The sequence below is a fragment of the Cibotium barometz genome, chromosome 34 (assembly GCF_041138505.1).
Source record: "Cibotium barometz isolate CiBa-2024 chromosome 34, ASM4113850v1, whole genome shotgun sequence".
In the NCBI taxonomy this organism is placed as follows: Eukaryota; Viridiplantae; Streptophyta; class Polypodiopsida; order Cyatheales; family Cibotiaceae; genus Cibotium; species Cibotium barometz.
In genome coordinates, this window is record NC_141079.1 from 14,580,731 (window position 1) to 14,603,397 (window position 22,667).

At 41.9% G+C, this 22,667-nt stretch overlaps 1 protein-coding gene across 10 annotated transcripts in view; it reads left to right on the plus strand.

The window, feature by feature from the left end:
• Window positions 1-22,667, plus strand: part of LOC147618735 (Radical SAM superfamily protein) — a 107,967-nt gene that overhangs the window by 40,082 nt on the left and 45,218 nt on the right. For all 10 annotated transcript variants that reach the window (XR_015261954.1, XR_015261953.1, XR_015261955.1 and 7 more), the window contains 2 exons: window positions 13,007-13,141; window positions 13,292-13,396. Coding sequence is in view for 6 of the 10 variants with exons in the window: in XM_086773783.1 (XP_086629909.1) it covers window positions 13,007-13,141; window positions 13,292-13,396 (240 nt within the window). In the remaining 4 variants the exon portion in view is untranslated. The remainder of the gene's footprint in view (window positions 1-13,006; window positions 13,142-13,291; window positions 13,397-22,667) is intronic.

The window sequence follows — 22,667 nt, forward strand, 5'->3', positions numbered from 1 at the left end:
TGAAAAATGGAGTAGATTAGAGATATTTGAATTCAAATTGGATTAATTCAAGTCATAAATTGGATTAATTCAAGTTAAAATTGAGAAATGGTCAGCCATACAAAGAAGGTTATGGTAATTTTTTTTAAAATTTTATTGAACTAAAGTTTATCATTAGGTTATTCTAAAAGAGTAATTCCTTCCGTTTGTGCATTCTAAAAGATTTATTTTTATTTCAAAAGTGTTATTCCCATTAAAATTGAATTTATGCATAGAAAGATAGATGCATAAAGGAATTTATTTTTATTTTAAAAGAGTTATTCTCATTAATTTTGATTTAATGCATAGAAAGATGCATAAAGGAATTTATTTTTACTTCAAAAGAGTTATTCTCATTAATTTTGATTTTATGCATAGAAAGATGCATAAAAGAATTTATTTTTATTTCAAAAGAGTTATTCTCATTAATTTTGATTTTATGCATAGAAAGATGCATAAAGGATTTTTTTTATATCAAAAGTTTTATTCTCATTAAAATTGAATTTATGCATAGAATGATGCATAAAAGATTTATTTTTATTTCAAAAGTGTTATTTTCATTAAAATTGATTTTATGCATAGAAAGATGCTTAAGGGATTTATTTTTATTTTAAAAGTGTTATTTTCTTTAAAATTGAATTTATGCATAAATAGATGCGTAAAGAATCTTTATATCAAAAATTAGAATTCTCTTAAATTTTATGTTTAAACGAATGTGATGGTGATGAGATGTGATGAGAATCAGTTAGATGTGAATGAATGGATGGATGGATGTGATATGAATAGAAGTGATGAGAATGTGATGTAAATCAGATAGATGGGAATGAATGGATGGATGGATGTGATGTAAATGGAGGTGATGAGAATGTAAGGTGGATAGATGTGATGAGATGCGATGTGAATCAGATAAATGTGAATGAATGGATCAGATATGATGTCATGTGAATGGGAACGAAATGAATGATATGGGATGTGAGTGAATGTATGTGATGATAATGAATGTGAATGTGTATGTGAAGAATGGATGTGAATGAGTATATGAAAGAATAGATGTGGGTATGTGAAAGAACGGATGTAGATGTGTGTGAAAGAATGTGATGTGATGTGATATGAATATATGTGGATGTGAAGTGATAGATATGAATGTATGGATAGATATGAGTAGTCGTACATGTGAACGATTGGATGGATGTGGATGAATGAGATATGGTGTGGATAGAAGTGATGTGATATAATGGTGATGAGAATGAATGTGATGTGATGGGATGTGAATCAGGATAGATGTGAATGAATGAGATGTGAGGTAAAATGAATGGATGAGTTGTGAGTGACTGTGATGTGGTCTGAATGGATGAGATGTGAATGAATGTGATGTGATGAGATGTGGATAGGTAGATGCGAGTGGATGAGATCTGATGAGGATAAATTGAGAAAAGATGTGATGAGATGAAAATGATGTGATTGGATGAGAATAGGAATACTTGTGAAATGGTTGTGGAATTAAATAATGTGGTTGATGTGGAAAGACGAGAGTTCGTTATAGAAACTGTATTTATGACCAGTTTTTTAATGAATGTTTTATGTCAAGAATGCTGGGGAAGTATTTTGACCGTCTTGTGAATGAATGTTTTATGTCAAGAATGCTTGGGAAGCATTTTGACCGTCTTGTGAATGAATGTTTTATGTCAAGAATGCTTGGGAAGCATTTTGATCGTCTTGTGAATGAGGTCGTGGAGACCCAATCTAATAAGTTGCAACAACTGACGGAGAGTCAATGGAGGACGTCTCGCGTAGCAAGGTCGGCCAGGGTCTTGATTAGCCTCAGTTCGATTAAAATAGTGAGCTTCCGGTACGGTAGATGAGGGACCAAGGAAGCGGCCTATGAGTGAAGCGCTAGGTCACCTGCGAAGGATCCTAGAGGACACTGACCATACGGTGCTGGGGTTGTGGGTCGTCGACGATACCCACACGTGCGTCGTGGAAGATATTGGAACAAGGAGTAAGTTGTTTTCTGAATTCGGGTATACATCTAGTTGATTGATCTTGCTGGTCCTCAACGGATGAGTCCATGGTCCTTTTATATGGATCCGTTGGTTGATCTTGCTGATGATCTTCAACGGATTTTTCATTTTGATATGTGAATATATTGCCGGTTACTATGAGCTAGGAACTATCGAAAAGGCCCCTGAGTGGACAAGTTGTGAGCGTTCTGGTTGCCAATGATGCCATAGGTACACCGATGAAGGAATAATTGGAAATAAGGATTTAACCGGAGATTTTGAGGATTAGGATTAGTGACTCAATGGTTTCATTAAATGATTGTTTTTAAAGATAGCTGATTCTGTGAAAAAGGTAATTTCATATTGGGTGTGTAAGTGGTGTGACTAGTTTTAAGTTTGCATGAATATCCAGTTAGGGAACCTGGGAACTCTTTTCCCTGGTACCCGTGACAAAACCTAACCAAATTCCTAATTGGATCCCATCACTACAGTGGTTGGGCGGTTGGCTAACCCATGGGACTGGATGGGGTTAGGCTAGACTGATGGATCCCTAAATTGAGACTCAATTCTGTTATGGTACGATAGATGAAGTAAACCCCGAACAAAAATTATTTTATGGAAAAGAATCCACGGCTGTCTCTCAATGAGAAAAAAAGCGTTGGTCTCTATGATCCAAGTGCAATCTTTTCCCTGATCTGACTATGGGACTTACGGGTTTGGTTAGATCAGTTCTGTCAGATAAGGCTTTTGACTACGTTAGAGAAAAGTTATCCTGGAGGAATCGCCCGTGCTTTCCGGACAAGGGAAGTTTTTTCGGGTTTGGTTTTGGAAGAACCGATGGATTAGTCTCTTGTCCGGATATCCGTGGGCGAGGCCTCGAGTGTGGGACCCTGCTCCGCGCAAGAAGTGCTACTTCCGCTGCTAGCATCCCTGAATTCATTGCGCGGTGGGGACAGGGATCTTACAGCTGGTATCAGAGCAAATTTGGCTAATGTGGATCAACCAAGAAGCCAAAAATGTCAAAAATTTATGAAGAAGCAGTAAAAGATTGTAATTGTGTGATAAAATTCATACAAATTGTTATTCAGACTGAAATTCATAAATTGATAATTGAGTCTTCAGATGGAAGTACTGTAATTATATGGAATCCCTGACTTGCTTGAGGCCTAGATATGATGGTATTTACCTTATAGTTCCAAGGACCGTGACTACCCGTATATACCGAGGGTATAACTGCAGCTCTTTACTGGCAGTATATATGAGTAAATCTAAGATCTTGAAATTATAAGCTAAAATGCTATCCAGATGATGAATTCGAATGTGGTTGATATGATTTTAGAGTTCTGATTGAGATGAGTTGAATTGGATTCTGATTGAAAAATGATGATTCTTGAATTTTTGGTTGAAAAGCGATAAACTGAGCAAAACCACAATGAGGATGAATGGGACGAGTCCCTGTGTTGTTGTTCGTAACTAGAATAACGATAATGACTTCAGCAAATCACTATGAGATTAGTGGATTGTGCTGACAGATTCCTACTGTTAACTCTTGATCCAATGGATCAAGTTAAGGGATGTCAAATTAAAAATCTATAAAATTGAAATCTCTCATGGAGGACTGTTCAGATGAAAATTTTGGTCTAATAGACTATTATTGTGTTAAAGATATGAATGTTATGTTCTGAATGAATTGTTATCTGATAATGCGAGTATCTTTATCCCACGATTCTGTGTGGGGAGCCGACCTATCTAAAGAACCCCAGAATCAGATGAATCAAAAATCGGATTTGAATCATAAATAAAGGGACTTAACAAGATTTTTCGTAGTGATAGGAACATGGATCGAGGTCGTCGTGGTAGAAATGATAACCCCCAACTCGATGAGGAAGAGCTCGACTTGGATGTTCGTAAAACTCTTCATAGTTCGCAGCCTGGGCTTTTCAAGGGTGAAGGGGAAAACTCGGGCGAGGCTGTGGAGAAGTGGATCGAAGCTATGGAAGAGTACTTTGATGTCACCGGGTACAATGAAGAGCAAAATGGCTCTTGCAAGGCTGAAGATAGTAGAAACAGCCAAAGTGGCATGGAGAAACCACTACAAGACAAACCGTCTGGATCAGAATACCCAGACATGGAATGATCTCAAAATTTATCTAAGGACGAGGTTCTGTCCTCCCGGCTTTTTGGAAACAAAGATGAACGAATATTTTGGTGAAGAACGCCAAGCTAGTTTCCATGGCCGAAGCAGTACGGACGGCAAAGAATTTCTCCAAGGCCTTTGATGTCAAGGTTCCACCAAAGCGAGCACCATCACCTTTCAAAAGGTTTTAGGTTCCAGAAGGCGATTCCAACCTTCCACCGCCTAAGAGATATCAGGGTCAAGCCTAGGATATGGGAAGTTTCAGAATGGAAGAAATGTCCTTTTCCCGAAACTCAATCCCTTGGAATTCAACTTCAGAAGTTCCATCCTTGAACAAGGGAGTGAAATGCTATAATTGACAAGGATTTGGACATCGCAATATGGATTGTCCAACTCCTTTTGGATCAAGGTTTTCAGGGCAGGGAAATCAGGGATCAAGATTCCACACTCGAGCTTCTTTCTTCCAGAGTAATCAGGTTTCTATCCGCCAAAATCAAGGAAATCCCAGAGGTAGACCCTCTAACCAACCCGCAGTTTCAAACCAAAGTAATGCAAGATCTCTGCCTCAGAATAGGAAAAGTCAAAGAGAATTGTTCCCAAATCGACTATCCACTTCCAAGGCAGTAACGTTGGAAGTGATTGAAGAAAAAGAAGATGAAAGAGATCATACTCCACCTGCGAGATGAGGACATCTCACGTTTTTTAAGTGGGGTAGGATGTAAGATTCCTCCCCCAGCCCTTCAAGATGTCCAGTTTCTCTCCATGTAATCAATCCCCTTTTCAGAATAATAACAGATCTTGTTTCTATCTGTTTTGATTACATATTAGATACAGATGTACTTACAGCACAACTGAGCAAAGTAGTCCTCTTCGTGGACTTAGGAGACTCTATCTCTATTATAGTAAAGGGTACACAGGCATAAGTCTCCTATATGGACAACAATGAGAAAATAGCAGTGATGAAGCAAACAAGGTCTCTCCAAGGGACAAAGGTATGGATAGCTGATGAACTCACCCCGCTACAACTCAAGAACAGATCGGCAGAGCTGAATAAAGTTAAAGAAGCAAGAAAGAATGGCAAATGGGCAATATACAGAGAAGGACAAGCAATCATTAAAGAATTCCGTACCCCACCCCCCTCAAGAGCAAATCCATCCATGGATGAAATATAGCTATTTTTATTTTGAACCTCAATTTCGAGATGCAATAGAACCCATTGTAATTTAAACTCTTAAGAGTCTTAAGAGTTCATTTTGAGTTTTTTTTTTTTCAGTTTTATGCTTCTTTGGCATCGATACCCAGAGTGGAATGTAAATGGATGTACCTGATCTGTCCCATAGGTCGGATTCGGCCTCCCGTGGACGTTAATATAACTCTCTCTCTCTCTCTCTCTCTCTCTCTCTCTCTCTCTCTCTCTTCAAGTTTAAGTGATTTAAATTGTCTTTAAGTGCTTGTGTGTGGTGAAGATTTTGTCTACTGCCCGTCGGTTTATTGAAGGCCAGTTTCAAGGTTGCATTCTTCCTCGGTTGCGCTCCATAGTGCAACCAGAACGTCCAAGTTCAGCCACCCTAATATAGAACACCGCAAAGAAAGATAAACACAAAACAGGTGTCATCAAAAACCAAGCATCCACTCCATGAAATATACATGTCTCGAAGTGATGTCCCAACTGGTCCAAAAGATGTCCATCCCGCACGACCCATACTTAGCACTATCATCACAGACAAATACATGCAAGATGCTCCACATTTCCATACACAAATATGAGTACATTAAAGACCATATGGTAAAGATGAGTGTTCCAATCTTTTTCTAACCATACCCAATTCAAAAGATACCATAAACCATGTGACTAGTACACATATCATAGAAGTCCCGCAAGTAGATGTAGTGTCAGTCCTTAGTACCTCGGGTGAACCATAAAGAGATCACCAAGTGTAACTGTTTGGCCCTCCTAGCTCTATTTCACATAATGGAACCCTTGTTCGGACACCACACAGGTGGAAGAAGGCATGCGGACAGGGACCATAAGATTTGCTCAAGAAAAAGCACCAATTTTGGTCAAAAAGCAGAGAAAAGCAAAAAGTCAAATTGAGTTGACCGCAAACCAGGGGTACCACTGGCAGGAGGAAATTGAGCCGAACCAAAAAGCTAAAAGGCACTTTTTTAAAAAGTAGCTCTAGGTCCAAAAAGCAAGGCCCTGAAGCGAGAAAAGCAAAGCAAAAAGAACTTTGAAAATTGTTCTTATTTGAGTAGGATTTTATTGTATAAAGTGAAAGAGAAAAACAAAGAGAAAATGGCAAAATCAAAAGCATGGAAAAGTTGTTGGCAAAAAGGAGGGCCCTCCTCAAGTATAAAAAGGCTTTAACCTCTCTTGTAGCACCATGAACAAGATCATTGAAGGGTAGTATCTATCATCAAAGCTTGAAGATCATCTTCTTCATCCTCATCATCAACGACAGGGGTCTGGATATCATCAAGAACATTGTTAACTTCTTTGACATCATCATCGTTAACATCATCTTCTTCGCGCTAGCGTGGGAATTTTCTCCAACGCCACCTTTCTTGGCTGCGTCACCTTTCTATAGCCACTTGCTTGTGCGCCACCATCTGAACTACTGTTTGCAACCGCTGCCGCCTAGTTGTGCCGCCACTGTCGCAACTGCCAGGCAGTGCCGCCCCCACCATTTGCTGTGGCCGCCGCTGTATTGATGCCACTTGACCGTGCTGCTGCTGACGCCACCTGCCAGTTCTAGTATTTCCGCCTCTGCACTTGTGCCAACGAGCGCTAGCGCCAGCCAAGCCAACAGTGCCACCAACACCTGTGCTGTTGTTGCTGTCGCCTGCCCTACTCAGTGCCGCCGAATGCTGTCTCCTTTTGTGCCCACTGTACTATGCGCCAGTGCACCACCTGTCATCCGCAGGTTGTACCAACTAGACTACTCGCTAGTGTGCGCCATCGCTGCTAACAACATCACCACATAGCACAACCTCCAGAATTGCCATCCATATAGGTCACCAACTCCTATTGGGTGCCGTACTACTGTGTGGCTGTGGTCTTGTTTTCGTGTTAGCTTCCTTGTATGACCTTCTTGTAGATCGTCTTCCTCTTCTTCTTGTGTTTGGACAACAAGATTACGGTGGATTATCATATACTTCGTCTTATATACACATACTACTTGTGTATCTTGCTTGGGATACCTTGGCGGCATTGTATTTAGGTCGCAATGAGGCTCATGTAGCTTATCTTCGAGGCAAGCTTGAGACTGACCGCATGCTTGAAGGTGACTCTATTGATCAGTACCTTACGCATGTGAAAGACCTTCGAGAGCAACTCATTAACATTGACGAGGTCTTGACAGATGGCTATCTTGTTCAGACACTCGTGTAATTTGCCCGACTCTTATCAGACATTTGGCACCACTTTGTGGGTTGTTGGCTGGCAATGCACCCAATGCGGTCACTTTTGACAACCTTGTGACTCTCTTGCTTAGTGAAGGGCAATCCCGTTCCAACAGGAACTGCATGATGTCTGCTGAGTTAGCAACGACTTCTCCCTTTCGTGGGAATCGATCTGGGCCTAAACCTAGCCCATCGGATCCTCCCAAATCAGAGGACAAGCCTGAAAAGAAAAAGCGCTGTAATTATTGTAGGAAAACAGGACACACCATAGAGAAATGCAGGAAGCGTATTGAGAGTGAAAAAAAGAAACTGGCATCTTCTTCCATATGTGCAGATTAGGCTAATTTGGCTACACATGTATCAGCCTTGGCCATTACATCTTCATCACTTGCAGAGATGTCTTTTGATGCCGTTGCTTTTGATGACTATGCTCTATAGTCAGTACTTCTTGGTATGCATTGTTTGGCAGATGCATTTCAGGGGGGGATTTTACTTGCCCACATGCAGTTGGTGATGTGTCATGGTCACTTATGCTTATTGACCCTTATGCTTGTCTATGCTAGACGCTTTCTCTTATGTGATGTCTACTGGAGATGCCTTTTATGCTGCTTTCCCTTATAGTGGGGTTGTTTCTACAGTGTTGACATTGTCACTTTCTCACATGTGATGTTTACTCGGAGTGCCTTCTACACACTTGGCCAGTGTTGGCTTGCTCTCATGGTTTTGACATGTCACATGTATATTACTCATTGTGGGATTATGCATCTTTACACTTGCCATACATGCCACTGATCATGGCATCGTTGAGAGTTTACCCATCCTGTCATAGCATTGGCTGATGCCCGCCCCGAGCCCCCACTTTTTCTCCCGATTTTCAGCTTTCCCCATTGCTGAATTTTTTCTTTTATCAGTCCTACCATTGCTGATTTTTTCTCATCGGGCCCTCCATTGATGAGTTTCTCTCTTGCAGCTTACATTGCATGTCTCACAAGCATGACTTCTGGATCCTGTTGCCTTTACACATGCGTACACTACTACATCTTCTTATGCTTATCAATGGTGCAGTTACAGAGCTATGCTTTGCTCTCTTGTTATCATTGATGTGGATTACATGCAGTTCAGTTTGGCATTTGGATGCCTTCAGGGGGGTATTATGCGATGCCTCTTGATTAGATGCAGTTGATGTCCACACGATCCTTGACATGCATTCAGGTGATGCGTTTATGTACTACTGTGCTCTAGCTTTAGCACTATGACATTGGGGTTTCTCATCTTCCTCATCATATACTGCTTGCTTTTCCCATTGGCACTGCAATTCATCTTTGCCATCGTGATCTCTCTTGATCACTCTTACTGTGGAGCACAGTACAGGGCTGCTTTCACAGCTTACACACCTTGTACTCGTTCACATTGTTGACTTGAGGGGGGTTTGTTGGTCATGTTAGTCCATGGCCACTGGCCGTTTATGGTATGACTACGGAGGAGGGCATCCCAGCATAGACGGAGGTTGCAGCGGCGGATTCGGATTATTCTTGCGAGGCATGCGGGACACCCAGTCAGGGTGCTGACCACAGAGGATATTGAGGAGATCCGCCAGTGTCCGATGCGGCACATATTATGAGATGGAGGCACCTCCATATTGTACCCCTCCGTCCCACATGATATTGTATCCCCTCACTATATTCCACTCACCTCCATAGCGTACCCCCCCCTCACTATATTCACACCCTATAAGGGTTTCTGTTTACCTTCCAGTTCGAGTTTCATTTTCTAGGTGCCAGTAGTATTATCTTTATTTTTCATTTTCTGGGTTTTTTTATCCAGACATTGTATCAGATTCACCATGATGTAACTTTTGGTCTCATAGGTCATTATGGCCTTTTGAAGACGTTAATATAACATTTCATTTCATTTCATTTCTATCCCCGGGCACTTTTTACCCTGACTGGACATGGTTTTTTTCCCTGTGGGAACACACTTTAGTGCGTGGACACTTTGCCCTAGAGTACTCTAGTACTCATGCATTTTACTTTTTTCTATTATTCATCGAGTACATCTTTCCAGCTCCCTCACATTTCTCCTTGTGCTTGAGCTTGTGTATGTGTGTGCAGGCTAGCTGCCCTCCTACCCAACAATATCTATCAAGAAATCCATCCGATTTTCTCTTAATTTTGTAAACCCACTTTGTGCTAATCACTTTCTTACCATCATGGAAGACTACCAGATCCTGTGTGATTTTCAAAATAGAGTTATATTCTTCTTGCATGACTGTCACATCCACTGCTCATGCTCCTCTGCTTCCTCAAATGAAGCAGGCGCATCCATATCATAGAGATGACTCGTAAATGCATAATTTGCACGTTGAGAACTTCATGCACTCCTTGATTCAGCCCATATTCTACATGTGAGTGGAGCTGAAATTTCGCTCTCTTGCACGGTACAGGGAAGCCATCTAGGCACATTTCTTGCTTGTATGGTTGTTGGATTGTCTCTTACAACCATTTCTAAATCCTCAAACCCATAAATAGACAAGGGTAATATCAAATCAAACATGTCTTGTTGGCTTACATTCAAGTGTTTTCTTGCATCTAACATAAACACCACATCTCTACTCACAAAAATTCTATGCGTGACTGGGTTGTAGAAACGGTAGCCTTTACTTTCGCTACTTTAACCCGCAAAAATTCAATGACGTGTTAAGGTAAGCATTATCCATTGTAATAGCCTGTAGGGAAGGGTTAGTATAGCCTATAACATATACTTCTACTGAGCAGGAAGCATTGGTAATGGTTTATGCTATTAAGAAGTACAAACATTACCTGCTTGCAAATAAATTTGTGTTCTTTGTCTAGGGCACCTGTTAAAAACATATGTTGCACACATGATAGCTTCCATCCAGAATTTGTATGGCAACTTCTCCCTTACCATGCATCTTGCCATCTTCATGAGAGACCTATTCTTCCTCTTTGCAACACCATTTTGTTGTGGTGAATATGGCATTGTACATTGGAGCTTTATCCTCTCTATCTGTATGGAGAGTTTGCACTTTGCAACAAGTTTCATTTTCAGTCCTAGCTACATAATGGTGAAAGGATACAAAAACATCTGATTTTGCCTTTAACAGATATACTCAAGCAACTATGGAGTAGTCATCTATGAATGTGACAAAGCAAAGATGCCTTCCCATGGATGGTGTCCTCATTTGACCACATGCATCATTGTGTATAAGTTGTAGCCCTTACCGATCCATTCTTTGGGAATGGTTTTCTATGTATTTTGTCCAAAATACATCCCTCACATACATGTCCAAGAGGAGACTCCAAGTGAGGCATGCTTTCTACCATTTGATGGTTTAGCAAAAGCGTTAAACTGCCAATGTTTACATGCCTAAAGCGAGCACGCCATAAGTTTGCAGTATCCATGATAGGAGTATTGGCAGTAACTGGATAACTCCGCACGCATTGTGTACTTGTTTCTGTCACTAGCATGGACATTTCCCAGTATGAAAGGGGTCTGGTGGACTCTTAAGACGTCTAAATATTTAGAAAGTACAAGCTTTGGGAATGGGAGATTATCCTGGAATATAAAGGATCACACTCCTAAAATTTAGGAGGGTTACTATTTTTGGCCCGACTCCGATGAAAATTCCGTTCACGTCATTACGTCTGGGATATCTTTATAGGTAAAGCTTATTGTAGAAATTATCTCTTGGATTGGGACATGTGGCAAGAAGGTGGGTCAAAGTGAGACAAGTGACCTCACACTTGTTAGAAAGTGGATCAAAGTGAGACAAGTGGCCTTACACTTGTCGCTTCAGCTATTGTGTGGCTCTCCACTTGTCATTATAGCCTTCTCTTGCCATTCTAGCTCATGGGATCATATGCAAATTCCACAACTAAAACTTGTTTAGTGATTGCGGAAACTGAAAGTAGATTCCCTTTTTATCCCGGGAACATAAAGTATTGGTGCATGTTCCAAACTCTTGAGTACCTCTCTCCTTGAGGTAACGTGCTGAGGCACTACTATTAAAATACCTTAAAAATTAATATCATGAAAGGGTGTAAAACTCTAAAAAAGCACAAAAATCGATGATTCTGCAACTCCTGAAGTATGTAGCCAATTTGTGGAAAATTCTTCAATTTGTCGAAAACCCCCAAATTTCTTCTAGCTTCTTCAATTTGTTGAAACCCCTTGCAAAGGAGCCAGAAGAAGAGCCAATAGTTCCAGTGAAGGTAGTAGTGGTAGGGCCAAAGAGTTGGGAGATGAGCTGCTTATGAATGGACCAACTCAAGGACAGAGCAAAGGTGTATGGTTTGCTCCATTGCTCCAAGTTTAGCAAGAGGGGATGCCATGTGCACACCTTAATGGAGTGCCATGTAGACTTTATTATTCTCTATGGTGCCTTAAAGGCCAATTCAGATGAAGATTATGAGCATATAGGAGCCATTTTCGCAGCTTAATAGGGGCCTGGAGGTGCCCAAGACATGCACCAGTGGTTGGGTTATATTTTGGGCATAATATGAACATGTTTTGGTGATCCTTTTGATGATGTTTAATGACTTGAAAAGAGCTGTCTGACCAGCATACGACTTACCATCAAAATCCCTATATAAAGGAGGTCTAAGATCATTCTTCATTCATTCAAGCATGGGAAAGGCAAGCCCAGAGATGGATGGACAGTAAGCAGCCCCAATCAGGAGGTTTCAGCTCTGTAAAGCTTTGGAGCAACAAGTAGAAGCAAGTACATTTAGTGTTATGCATTGTAGCATTAACACACATTAGTCGGGAATTCCAAATCTAGTTTTATATCTTAATTCACGGCATTGTATATACTCGTTTTTGGTGGTATACAGTAGGAGCAGTATAGGCAAAGTGTCTCTCTCTTCTACTCCTGTATGAGTCATCATTGCATATGTGATAAGCGCTAATCTCTTTTGCTTAGCATTAATCATCATTAATTACGCTTTTGCATAATTAGCATGTGACAGGTTGCTCTTTTCTTTCTTTTCTTCCGATGACCGGAAGAACATAGTTGTATTATTTTTTGTCTCATAGGCCGACTTTGGCCTCTCGTAGACGTTAATATATCTTTCTTTCTTTCTTTCTTTCTCTATGTGAACTTTTGCAAACCTTTCATTCCATGATCCTGTCCTTTTCAACAGTTTGAAACAAATTCTAGCACGCAAACAACACCCTTCCCCCCCCCCCCCCCCCCCCCCCCCCCCCCCCCCCCCCCCCCCCCCCAAGCGGCGCCCCCAAACCCCCTCCAAAGAAAAGGAAAGAGAGAAAAAAGGGTAACGAGAAGAAACAAAAATTTTGAAGTAGTTCTGGAATTTGTTATGCCTTGACTACTAAAAGTGATGAACATAGTGTGATGTTATTATAATGAAGATTATCAGACAAAAGCTTGATGAAATGCTGTTGTTATGAAAAACTTTATTAATTTCAGGTCGGGTGCAAAATGGGTTGCACATTTTGTGCAACAGGCGCAATGGGTTTCAAGGGGAACCTCTCTACAGGAGACATACTTGAACAACTAGTGCACGCCTCTCAAGTTACACCAATCAGAAATGTCGTGTTCATGGTAGTTTTCATTCTTATGCTGCTTCTTAATTCTATTTCTCGGAGGAGTGGTAAACTTCCTTTCATGATAAGTGTCAGTCTCACGATCTATTAAAGGGCAAGAGTATTGTTATAAACTTACCACTGAGAAAAACCTTGGGATTTGTCCCAGGGTATGGGTGAGCCTATGAACAATTATGTGGCTGTTGTACAAGCTGTCCAAATCATGACTGGACGATGCTTTCGCTTGTCTCCAAGGCATATTACTATATCAACGGTATGTTTTATCCCCTCATGTCTTTCAGTGAAAGATTTATTCTTGCGAATGAGAAATGATGGGAGCAAAGAAGTGTTTCTTTTTTGCAAAGGAAGGAAGTAAGACATTGTCATGCAGGACTTCATGTTGAGCTACGCATGATGCATTGCAAATTGCACTTAAATTGGACTAGCTAGGGAACCTATTTGCGAACTGTAGGGTATGTGTCCAGGTTTGCTGAATTTGAAGTATGAGTCGATAATTTTAGGCCTCCTTATAAGGTGGAGAAAGCACTGAAATTTTTAAAATGTCATGCTAGCTAGGGAACTTAAATTGCGAACTGTAGGGTATGTGTCTAGGTTTGCTGAGTTTAAAGTATGAAAGGATACTTTTAGGTCTTCTTCCTTCATAAAATAAGGTGGAGAAAGCACTGAAATTTTCAAAATGTCATGCTAGGTTTGAATGCCTTAAAAAAAAATGCATAATATGAGCATACTCTTTTGTTGGTTAATTGGCTTCTGGCGTGTAGTCAGAAAAAGAGCCACTCTAGTCTCATAATTTTAATCTTTGTTATAAAGCTGGAGAACATCTAAATTTATGTAATATTAATATTAGGCTAAAAGGTTTTCAATTGCAAAATGAGGTCACATTCTTTTATTAAGTATTTTATAGCTGGAATTTATTGCTGGAAAGGAGCTAATCCAATCTTAATAGTTTTAAGTTCTCTTTCTGAAACGACCAAGTAGTAATTCTAGTACAAAATGTATTCTTGTAAAAGCCTTTTTATTTTCTTCTTTTGGTACCAACGTTAACTGTGAGGTGCTCACAAAAGGCCTGCAATGCCATGAAGTGTTTCTGTAGCCCTTTAAGGAATCTGAGATCAGCACTATGTCGTTTGAATAAAACAAATTGAGTACCATCAAATCACAGTGTGTGGAGCCTGACCACCAACTTTGTCAATAAAGTCACAGATCTCATCTTTGTAAAGGCCAAAGAGTGTCAGAGAGAGGGGCATCCCTGCTTCACCCCTAAAGTGCTAGTTATCACATCTGACATGCCTCTTGCGCTTGGACACTGTTTGCCACAGACTCATACTCCAGATATCATCTCCACTAGAAGGGCCAACTCCTCAAAGACATCTAAAAAGACACGCAGGCCTTGTGGAAGTCCACAAAGCAGCAATAGACTTTCCGCCCCTTGGATTAGGCCTCCTCAATGATGGCTCTCACTGTAAAAATATGATCCATGGTGGAATAGGTCCTTTGAAAACCTGCCTGTCCCCTAGCTTTATGCCCGTGTCTCTCCGTAAAGGCGCTGAGCTCAGACACAAGTAGTGACTCGTAAAGTTTGGCCAATGTGTGGCCAATCATGATGGAGCGGTAGTTATTTGGATCTAATGTGGGGCCTGGCCTTATGGCTTGGCACAATGGTGTTACTAAAACATGAGAGTGAAAAGCCTTGGCAAAGGAATATGTTAAACATATCAGCTAGGAAGGGTGCCAGAGTGTCACAACATTATGTATTGTAAAGAGGGTGGCAGTAGTGGGTCGGGAGGTGTGACATATGTAGATGGGGAATGTGGTAGAGCTTTTGGAGGAGGCATGCCAAATGGCTAGATCTGTGATGGGGGTGGGTGGCTTGTGCTCAAGGAGTTTCCTCCAAGCCTCATTACTATTGTGACCATAGTTGTCACGGTACGAAAATACGATACTGTACGGGAATTTTTGGTACGATATGAAATTTTTGGATACCGTACAATAAAATACGGTTTTATTTATTTATTTATTTATTTTAAGAACACTTACAACCTATGGAGCTTCAAGCTTAAATGTGAGGGAAGGTTGGGGGGGGGAGGAGTCTACAGTGCTTGAGGAACCAGAACATGGATATGTGTCTCTCCCAGTTGGATCTCCCGATTGTCTCCAAAAAAGAATCTGGATGGGTAATGCAATTCCAAAGGTCTCCTAGTGTAGCGTTTATGACTAAGGGACCGTCCTTGCACACATACGAGCAGTGCATCTAGGGTGATAGGTTTAGGGACTCCTCTCTAGATCAAAATGGCCATGTCCAAATCTTCTCCCTCGTACATAACTTGAGAATCTAACTGTCTAGCCTACCTATACCAGGGATCTCCAAGTGATGCAGCAAGATTCTCTCATCCCACCAATCAAGTGTACACTACCAGTCTACCTTGCCAAATTTTTTAGCTCTGTCAACAACCCCATATGGAATACTGAGTGGACACGAAAGTTGCGAAGTATCGCGGGCATTTGGGATCTTCGTTAAGCAGGGTTTCTATAATCTTTTTAAGCATTTGGATTTTTTTTTTCAAAGTTTTTTTTTTGGGGGGGCTCGTACCGTACGAAATTGTACGATATCGCACGGTACCGTACCGTACGAATCGTACGGCACGAATGGATTCGTACCGGTACGAGAAACAACTATGATTGTGACTTAAAAAGGATCAATAGAAGTCATCCTCGCACTTGACCAAATACACCACCTTCATACGGCGTGTTAGGATTTGGAACATCCTTTGCACTTGGGACTTAGTGATTTGTTCCGTCTTGTTGCTTTATCGTGCAAGATGTGTAGCCACATGGGGTTGCATGTGTTGTGCATGCATATTTTTAGCCGGCAATGGCATTTGACATACATTTTGACCACTACCATAAACATTGCATTCTGCAGGGGCTACATAAGGTTTACATGCAAGGTGTGAAGACACCGATGGTGCCTCTCTAATTTTATGAGGGTTCATCTTCTTAGACATGTGCTCTTGTTCAACCACCTATGGGGATACCAAGACATGTGGAATAGTTGCATTATCTCCATAGGCATCCTCAGTACCAGCCAAGTATGCACGCGTTGCATCCCTTGGTTGCATGTGCAACTTTTGAGCTATCATTGCCATGGCATGATCCATAAATGATTTAGCTTTCTTGGCCTTCAAACAATTATGTACCAATGAATCCTGGCGGTAGAGCTTCAATTCTGTTTCTTATGCATAAAGAAAGCTTGCATACGAGTAAGTTCAACCCTTAAGGCTATGGACTCTCCTTCCTGTATTTTCTCTTTACCACGGGACAACTGTTCCACATGTTCCTGTTCCTTGGCATACCGTATGCACCACATGAGTATGTTCTTCTTGTAAAGCATTGGAAGCATGCGTATCATTATCGTTGTCTCTTGTGTGGCATTTTCAACATTCTCTCTATGGATATCCATAGTGTTCTAAGTGTAGAGATAGCTAGTGTTTGCGGTGATCGTCTTTCATGGTGGAAGTGAAAGAGAACCGTATGCTTTGATACCAATGTAATTCCATTGGTCGGAGTGGAATGTTCGGTTGAACACAATGCTAATCAATATACTTAAATACACTAAGCTTTAATGGACAACAAGTACAATACAAAATGTAACTTGACAAGAGACGCATAATGAGCCGGAACGCTCGTCCCCAACCCCCTCTCTCCCCCACCCTCATATAATATTCATTAATCTTGGAAGAATCAAGTTCATAGTGTCATGGGCATTTCTGACCAGATTTCCATACCAATACATATGAATACATTATTGCAAACAATATGGTTGTTAGTGAAGATTTTCAACTCACACTACCCTCTCAAGTGCTCATGTTTCTTACCATCTTCTCTCTATTGTTCTACCCACACATGGTAGAAACAATCTTCAAGAGAGTACGTAGGACAAGAGAACACAGTGTATGTGAACACGAAGTCTTGCTCCTCCCGCTTGCTACTTGCTTTCATAATTGATCATTAAAGCTTACCAATTGCAATTAGAGTTGATGTCAGTGGAAGTCTTTGCGAAGGAAGCATATCGAATGTTGAAATCCTAAACATGTCTCGATCCTTCGCGACAAAAGTCTTCAAGTAGTGACAGGGAACCTAGGAAAGCTTCCTCTATGGTTCAATTTTAGAAAGGAATCTTCCAAGACCGGTGAGAGCGGGGACACATGACCGGCCGGAACCTAGTGACCTTTAGTCCCAATCTATTTACTCAATTTCCCATAATGTTCCAAGCAGCACATAAAAATGCTCTTGTTCGGCAAGCTCTTCCCTTAAAGGGTTACTTCCTAGCTCCTAAATGCTATGCCTTGGTTACGAAAGGCTCTCCTAGCAAACGCAGCGGTAATCGTAAAGGTTGAGGCCACCCCGTCCTCCTAACTGGACGTGAGGGAGAAATTAGGGTTTTCAGCCGAAAGACCAGAAATTACAGCAAATAATCATTGTGAGTGTGAACGAGAATGAATATGACTTGGAAACACTCTTGGAAGCTTGGAAAACACTTTAGCAAGCTTGCATATGGTCGAATGCTGAAATTCTCCACATGTCGTGATCCTTCGTGACAAAAGTCTTCAAGTAGTTTCAGGGAACCTAGGAAAGCTTCCCCTATGATTCAATTTTAGACAGGAAGGGAGAAATTAGGGTTTTTAGCCAAAAGACCAGAAATTACAGCAAATAAAAGGGCTATTTTGCTGAATTTGAGTCATTGTGAGTGTGTAGGAGAATGAATATTACTTGGAAATACTCTTGGAAGCTTGGAAAACACTTTAGCAAGCTTGGACATGGTGTAAGGAAGGAAGAAGTGCAGAAATACAGCCATAACGTCTCCTTCAAGAGGGCACTAACTTCTAGAGAGAGGGGAGAAGAAATGAAATGATATATTAATGTCTCTAAGAGGCCATAGTGGCCTATGAGACCAAAACTGAGAGTATATCTGAAGTTTGTGTCTCATCAGAGAGAGAGATGATGAGATGTCTCCCTTAGGTGTTAGGTAGAGAGGGAAAGTGAGTTGGTGTCCAAGTTGGGAATGACACATGGCTGGTTGCTTTCTTTGAACAAAGGGGATAAGGTCTTGGTGGTGGACATTGAGCTTTGTTCACCTTGGGACATCAGTGTGTGGCTGATCATAATTTATAAGTGAGTTTTGGTCGCCCAAAACATAATAACGTGTGTACACTCACTTATAAATTAATGCTAGATCCTAAGGCTCAACTTTGATCAATACTTACCACCTTTCACATGCCACATAACCATGTCAACAGAGAGTTTCACACGCACGGTTCATGGGCGGGCATCCAACTACACGGTCAAGCAAGCATGAAAACAACATGAAAATGGCGGGTGAAGATCTGATCACAGTGTGTGCCGTATTGTTTGGGGTAGCTCGATCTTCTACCCATTTGGTGGCGACCAAGATGTATTGTACTTCCTAGGTTGCCCAACGGAGTCTATTGGGCGAACAAAATCAATGTCCCTCCATTCGAAGGGACAGTAAACAAGAGAAATCTGGAGGGGATGGTTAGACTGGTGGGTTGGTTTTTGTCCGCACCTCTGGCAGTTGTCACAAGCTTTGGCAAAGGCTATGGCATCGTTGAACATGTAAGGCCACCAAAGCCTCTGGCTAGCTTGCTTGTGTCGATTTGAGATAGGTGGTCTGCCATGACATGTTTGCTTTCCGGGTTAGAGTAGGATTTCAAAGTTAAGAGGAGAAACCATCGCCACACTCGACCCGTCACTAGGCATTTGTGAGAAGGTATTTCAAAGCATGGTGGTCCAAAATGACTGCAAAGTGGGTGCCCATAAGGTAATGCCTGAACTTTTGGCAAGCGTAGACAATGGCAAGACCTTCCAAGCGTAGACAATGGCAAGACTTTTCCGCTCTGTGATGCTGTAGTTTTGCTCAACCAATATGAGAAGGCGCCTTGCATAGTAGATAGGGCGGTCCATTTGGTATTCTTGGCTAGGTTGGGTGAGGACGAAACCCACTGCTGTTGAGCTAGCATGTGTGTGGACATGAAAAATTTTAGACCAATCTAGGGTGATCAAATGAGGGGCCTCAATCAGGTGCTATTTAAGGTAAGTGAAGGCTTCAGACTCACTAGTAGACCATTGGAAATGCCACCATTTGGCCACCCAATTGGTCCACCCGTGCTTTCTCAGCATGTGTATACATTGGATTGGCGTTTGTGGCTGTTATGCGGGAGATTGATGCCACTTATGTGATCCTGTGGATTTGGCTTGCCGTTGGGACTTGTGCTTGTGTGTACATGCACGGAAATGCATGGAGGATTGGTGTTCCATTGGGTCTAGTACCTTGTGTACTGCTGGAACACATCTATTTTGGTATAGTCTTGTGAACGGGGATTGTCCATACCAATGTTGCATTACATAGCACCTTTACCTACTAGTTGAATTTACATGTTGTTTTCATGCTTGCTTGACCAATGTGTAGTTTCGGGTAAGAGGAGGATGCCCGCCCGTGAACCGTGCGTGCGAAACTGTCGGCGGCTGATGTAGCATATTCGAATGTGTGAAACAACGAGGCGTTCTTTAAACCTGAGTTCAGTGAGTCTTTAGCAATCCTTTAAACAACATACATGAATTTGACACAAGATGGGGTCCCAAATTACCCGTTGAAGTGCACCCCTCCCCCTCCCCTCTTCCCTGCAAGCAGGAGTGTTATTTCTTCTTCCGGAGAACTGAATACAAGCTGAAACTGTGTCTAGAAGACTGAGCGGACAAACTGACTGACCGCCAAACGCAAGGACAAAGTGACCAAATGCTGGGCAAAACTGTGCATAAGCTATCTTTGAAGAGGATACACTGGCCTGAGACTCAGGGTTGGTGTGCTGAGATCTCTTGAAGAGGCTGAGCTTCTTTTGTCCTGGGCTGAAAGCACAAGAGTGGTTGTAAGTATGCAAAGGCTGAAGCCTATGCACACATGCTTGAATGAATTACTTGATAACTCTGATTCTATTTTGATGATTTTTGGGATTGATGATGGCTGGTCGGCTGCCAGAACTGTTGTCGGCCTGTTGAAATAATACCACGATCTGTTTTGTTAGCATTTAATGCTTGTTTTTAATATGTGGCTGGTTTGGCTACTGAACGACTTTGTAACACTTGGCCAAGGCCCATAGGCTACCGATTGAATGCCTAGAGGGTGGCTAGGGGTATTACCCCTCGCAAGGTGGCCCATTCTTTGGGGCTGCCTTGGGGCTGGCCCGTGCTATATGAGTGCAACTAATATGCCTATAATACATACTACTCCTATGGCTGGCATCTACACACAGCTTTCTGCTTTACCCATCTTACTTTTCAGTATTAAGTTTTTTAATCATGTCTTAAAGCACTAATAGACTGAGAAGTTCTCACAGTGGTATTAGAGAAGACAAGTTCCAAATTCTAGGATGCCCACATCTAGAAAACCCTAACCCTAATAATCAAAACCTCCAAATCAGTAAGTGAACCCTAAAATCAGCCATAGCAAGATTTGTATGGAATAGAGGGAGAGAATGCCCCACTCAATTTTGCCCAATTTTAGTTTGCCCCCCCCCCCCCCAATTTTCTATCACACAGGAAAAAAAACGATTGCGAGCTCACCAAGGTAGTCATAGCATAATATTGGGTATTCTCTTCCATCTTTTCAAGCGCCGGTTGGTGATGGAAGCTCCTCCAGGCTGAATCGTCATTATGCAACAGTTGCCTCCTTTCAAAGTGAATCCTTAAGCTATAAGGCTTGGAAAGCCTTAGGCTTACTCTTTTTATAAAAAAAGACTTCAACAGCCACGTACGGTGCCCAGTAGGCAGGTCTGACTAGCCACAAAAAAAAGAAGTGGTGTCCAACGCCAGCCAAGCCCGTTTCTCCAACAAAAAAATAAAAGAGTGCAGCCGCCCAGTGTAACCCACGGACATGCACATAAAAAAAATGGCGAATCGTTGTCACCTTTTCCTCGCACCAAAACGGCCGCATCTCTCTCTCCCCTCGGCGCTCTCCACGTGTGCCTTCACAGACGGATTCCTTCGCTACAACTATGGCACGTTTCCTACAGCGTACCAATTCAACCGGAATATCTGCAACATCTATACACAGGTGTGAACTTTTCATAAAAACAATTAATCACAATCTTTCCAATACAAAAAATGTGGTTTTTCCATGTTCAAGAAACTTGGTGTTTCATTCTTCTCTGGGCACAACATTCTTCGAGAGCCAACATTACCTTCTACGGGCTAAAGACACCTACTCACATTCACTGGACACATCTTACCATTGTCTAGTGAATCCCTTTTATTGCAGCAGCTTATGTGCGAAGGGAGTTACAAGTTTAGTTACATTCAGGACTCCCCTCCTCGGGCACCTTCTCTGGCAACAGCTCCGGTGCCTTCTCGTGTACCTTACCTCCCACCACACATCTTTCGAGTACATACACTTACCTCAAAGCCTCGCCAGTACGACATGTGGATCTTTGTGGTTACAACTTCCGAGGAATATCTGCACCATTATACCTTTCTTCTGCGGCGGTTCCCATACGTGGGCCTTTCCATTCGGTGTGCCAAATCCTCGTCCATGAGCTTGGTCTCTATCCAGAGGGACCACCTTCCTTGTTTATTGTACGTGCTGCCTCACCTAATTATTCTCCTCACACCTACACCGTACCCGAGAGTCCTAGCCCGATCACGGTACTTGTTGACTCCCCTCGCTACACCGGGTGGTCTATTCCTACTCCCCCATTGACAACCTCGCCCCGACCTTCCTCCATGGCATCGACTCACCCTCCAGGCGGTGGTTCTTACTAGGGCACAATAGTGCCAGCAGGAGCTGCAGCAGTGCAATCTAGTTCCATCTTCTACCATGGCGGATGAACCAATCATTGAGGACAAACTTGTTTTCATCCGATGGCAACAGGAGATGCAGAGCCAGATGGTAGCTATGCAAAGTCAATTCCAGAAGACTTTGGAGACTCTCACGTCATAGATGCAGTCCCAACATTCTCAACCTACAAGTTCCACGGCTCCAATTGATGTACGAGTTCCAGACACCGGTGATACCCCCAAAGGTAGAAGCCGATGACCTAAAAGTTATTTATTACTTGTTAACAATACAAGCATCAAAAACTAAAAAATAGGACATTGAACCTATTGAGTCGTTGTTCAGCCAACACAATAAGCATACACTTGACCAATGACTATCTAGTCTTCTTTGAAGACCGAAGAAGAGCATAGAGCTTATTTGACTATTGTTTTTGAAGAACTCCGTAGCATAAACTCTTCAAATGCAAAGAAGAGTGATTTCTTCTTGTTAGAGATACACTTTCGTGGGCATTTTGTGTCCAAAGATGGAGTGCGGATGGATCTTGCAAAAATTGATGCAACTCGAAATTGGCCTTGAATTGAGATCGGTGCATAAGATCCGTAGTTTTCTTGGATTATGCTCTTACTACCGTAGGTTCATTCGGCACTTTGCATGTATTCTTCTCCTTTGCATGACT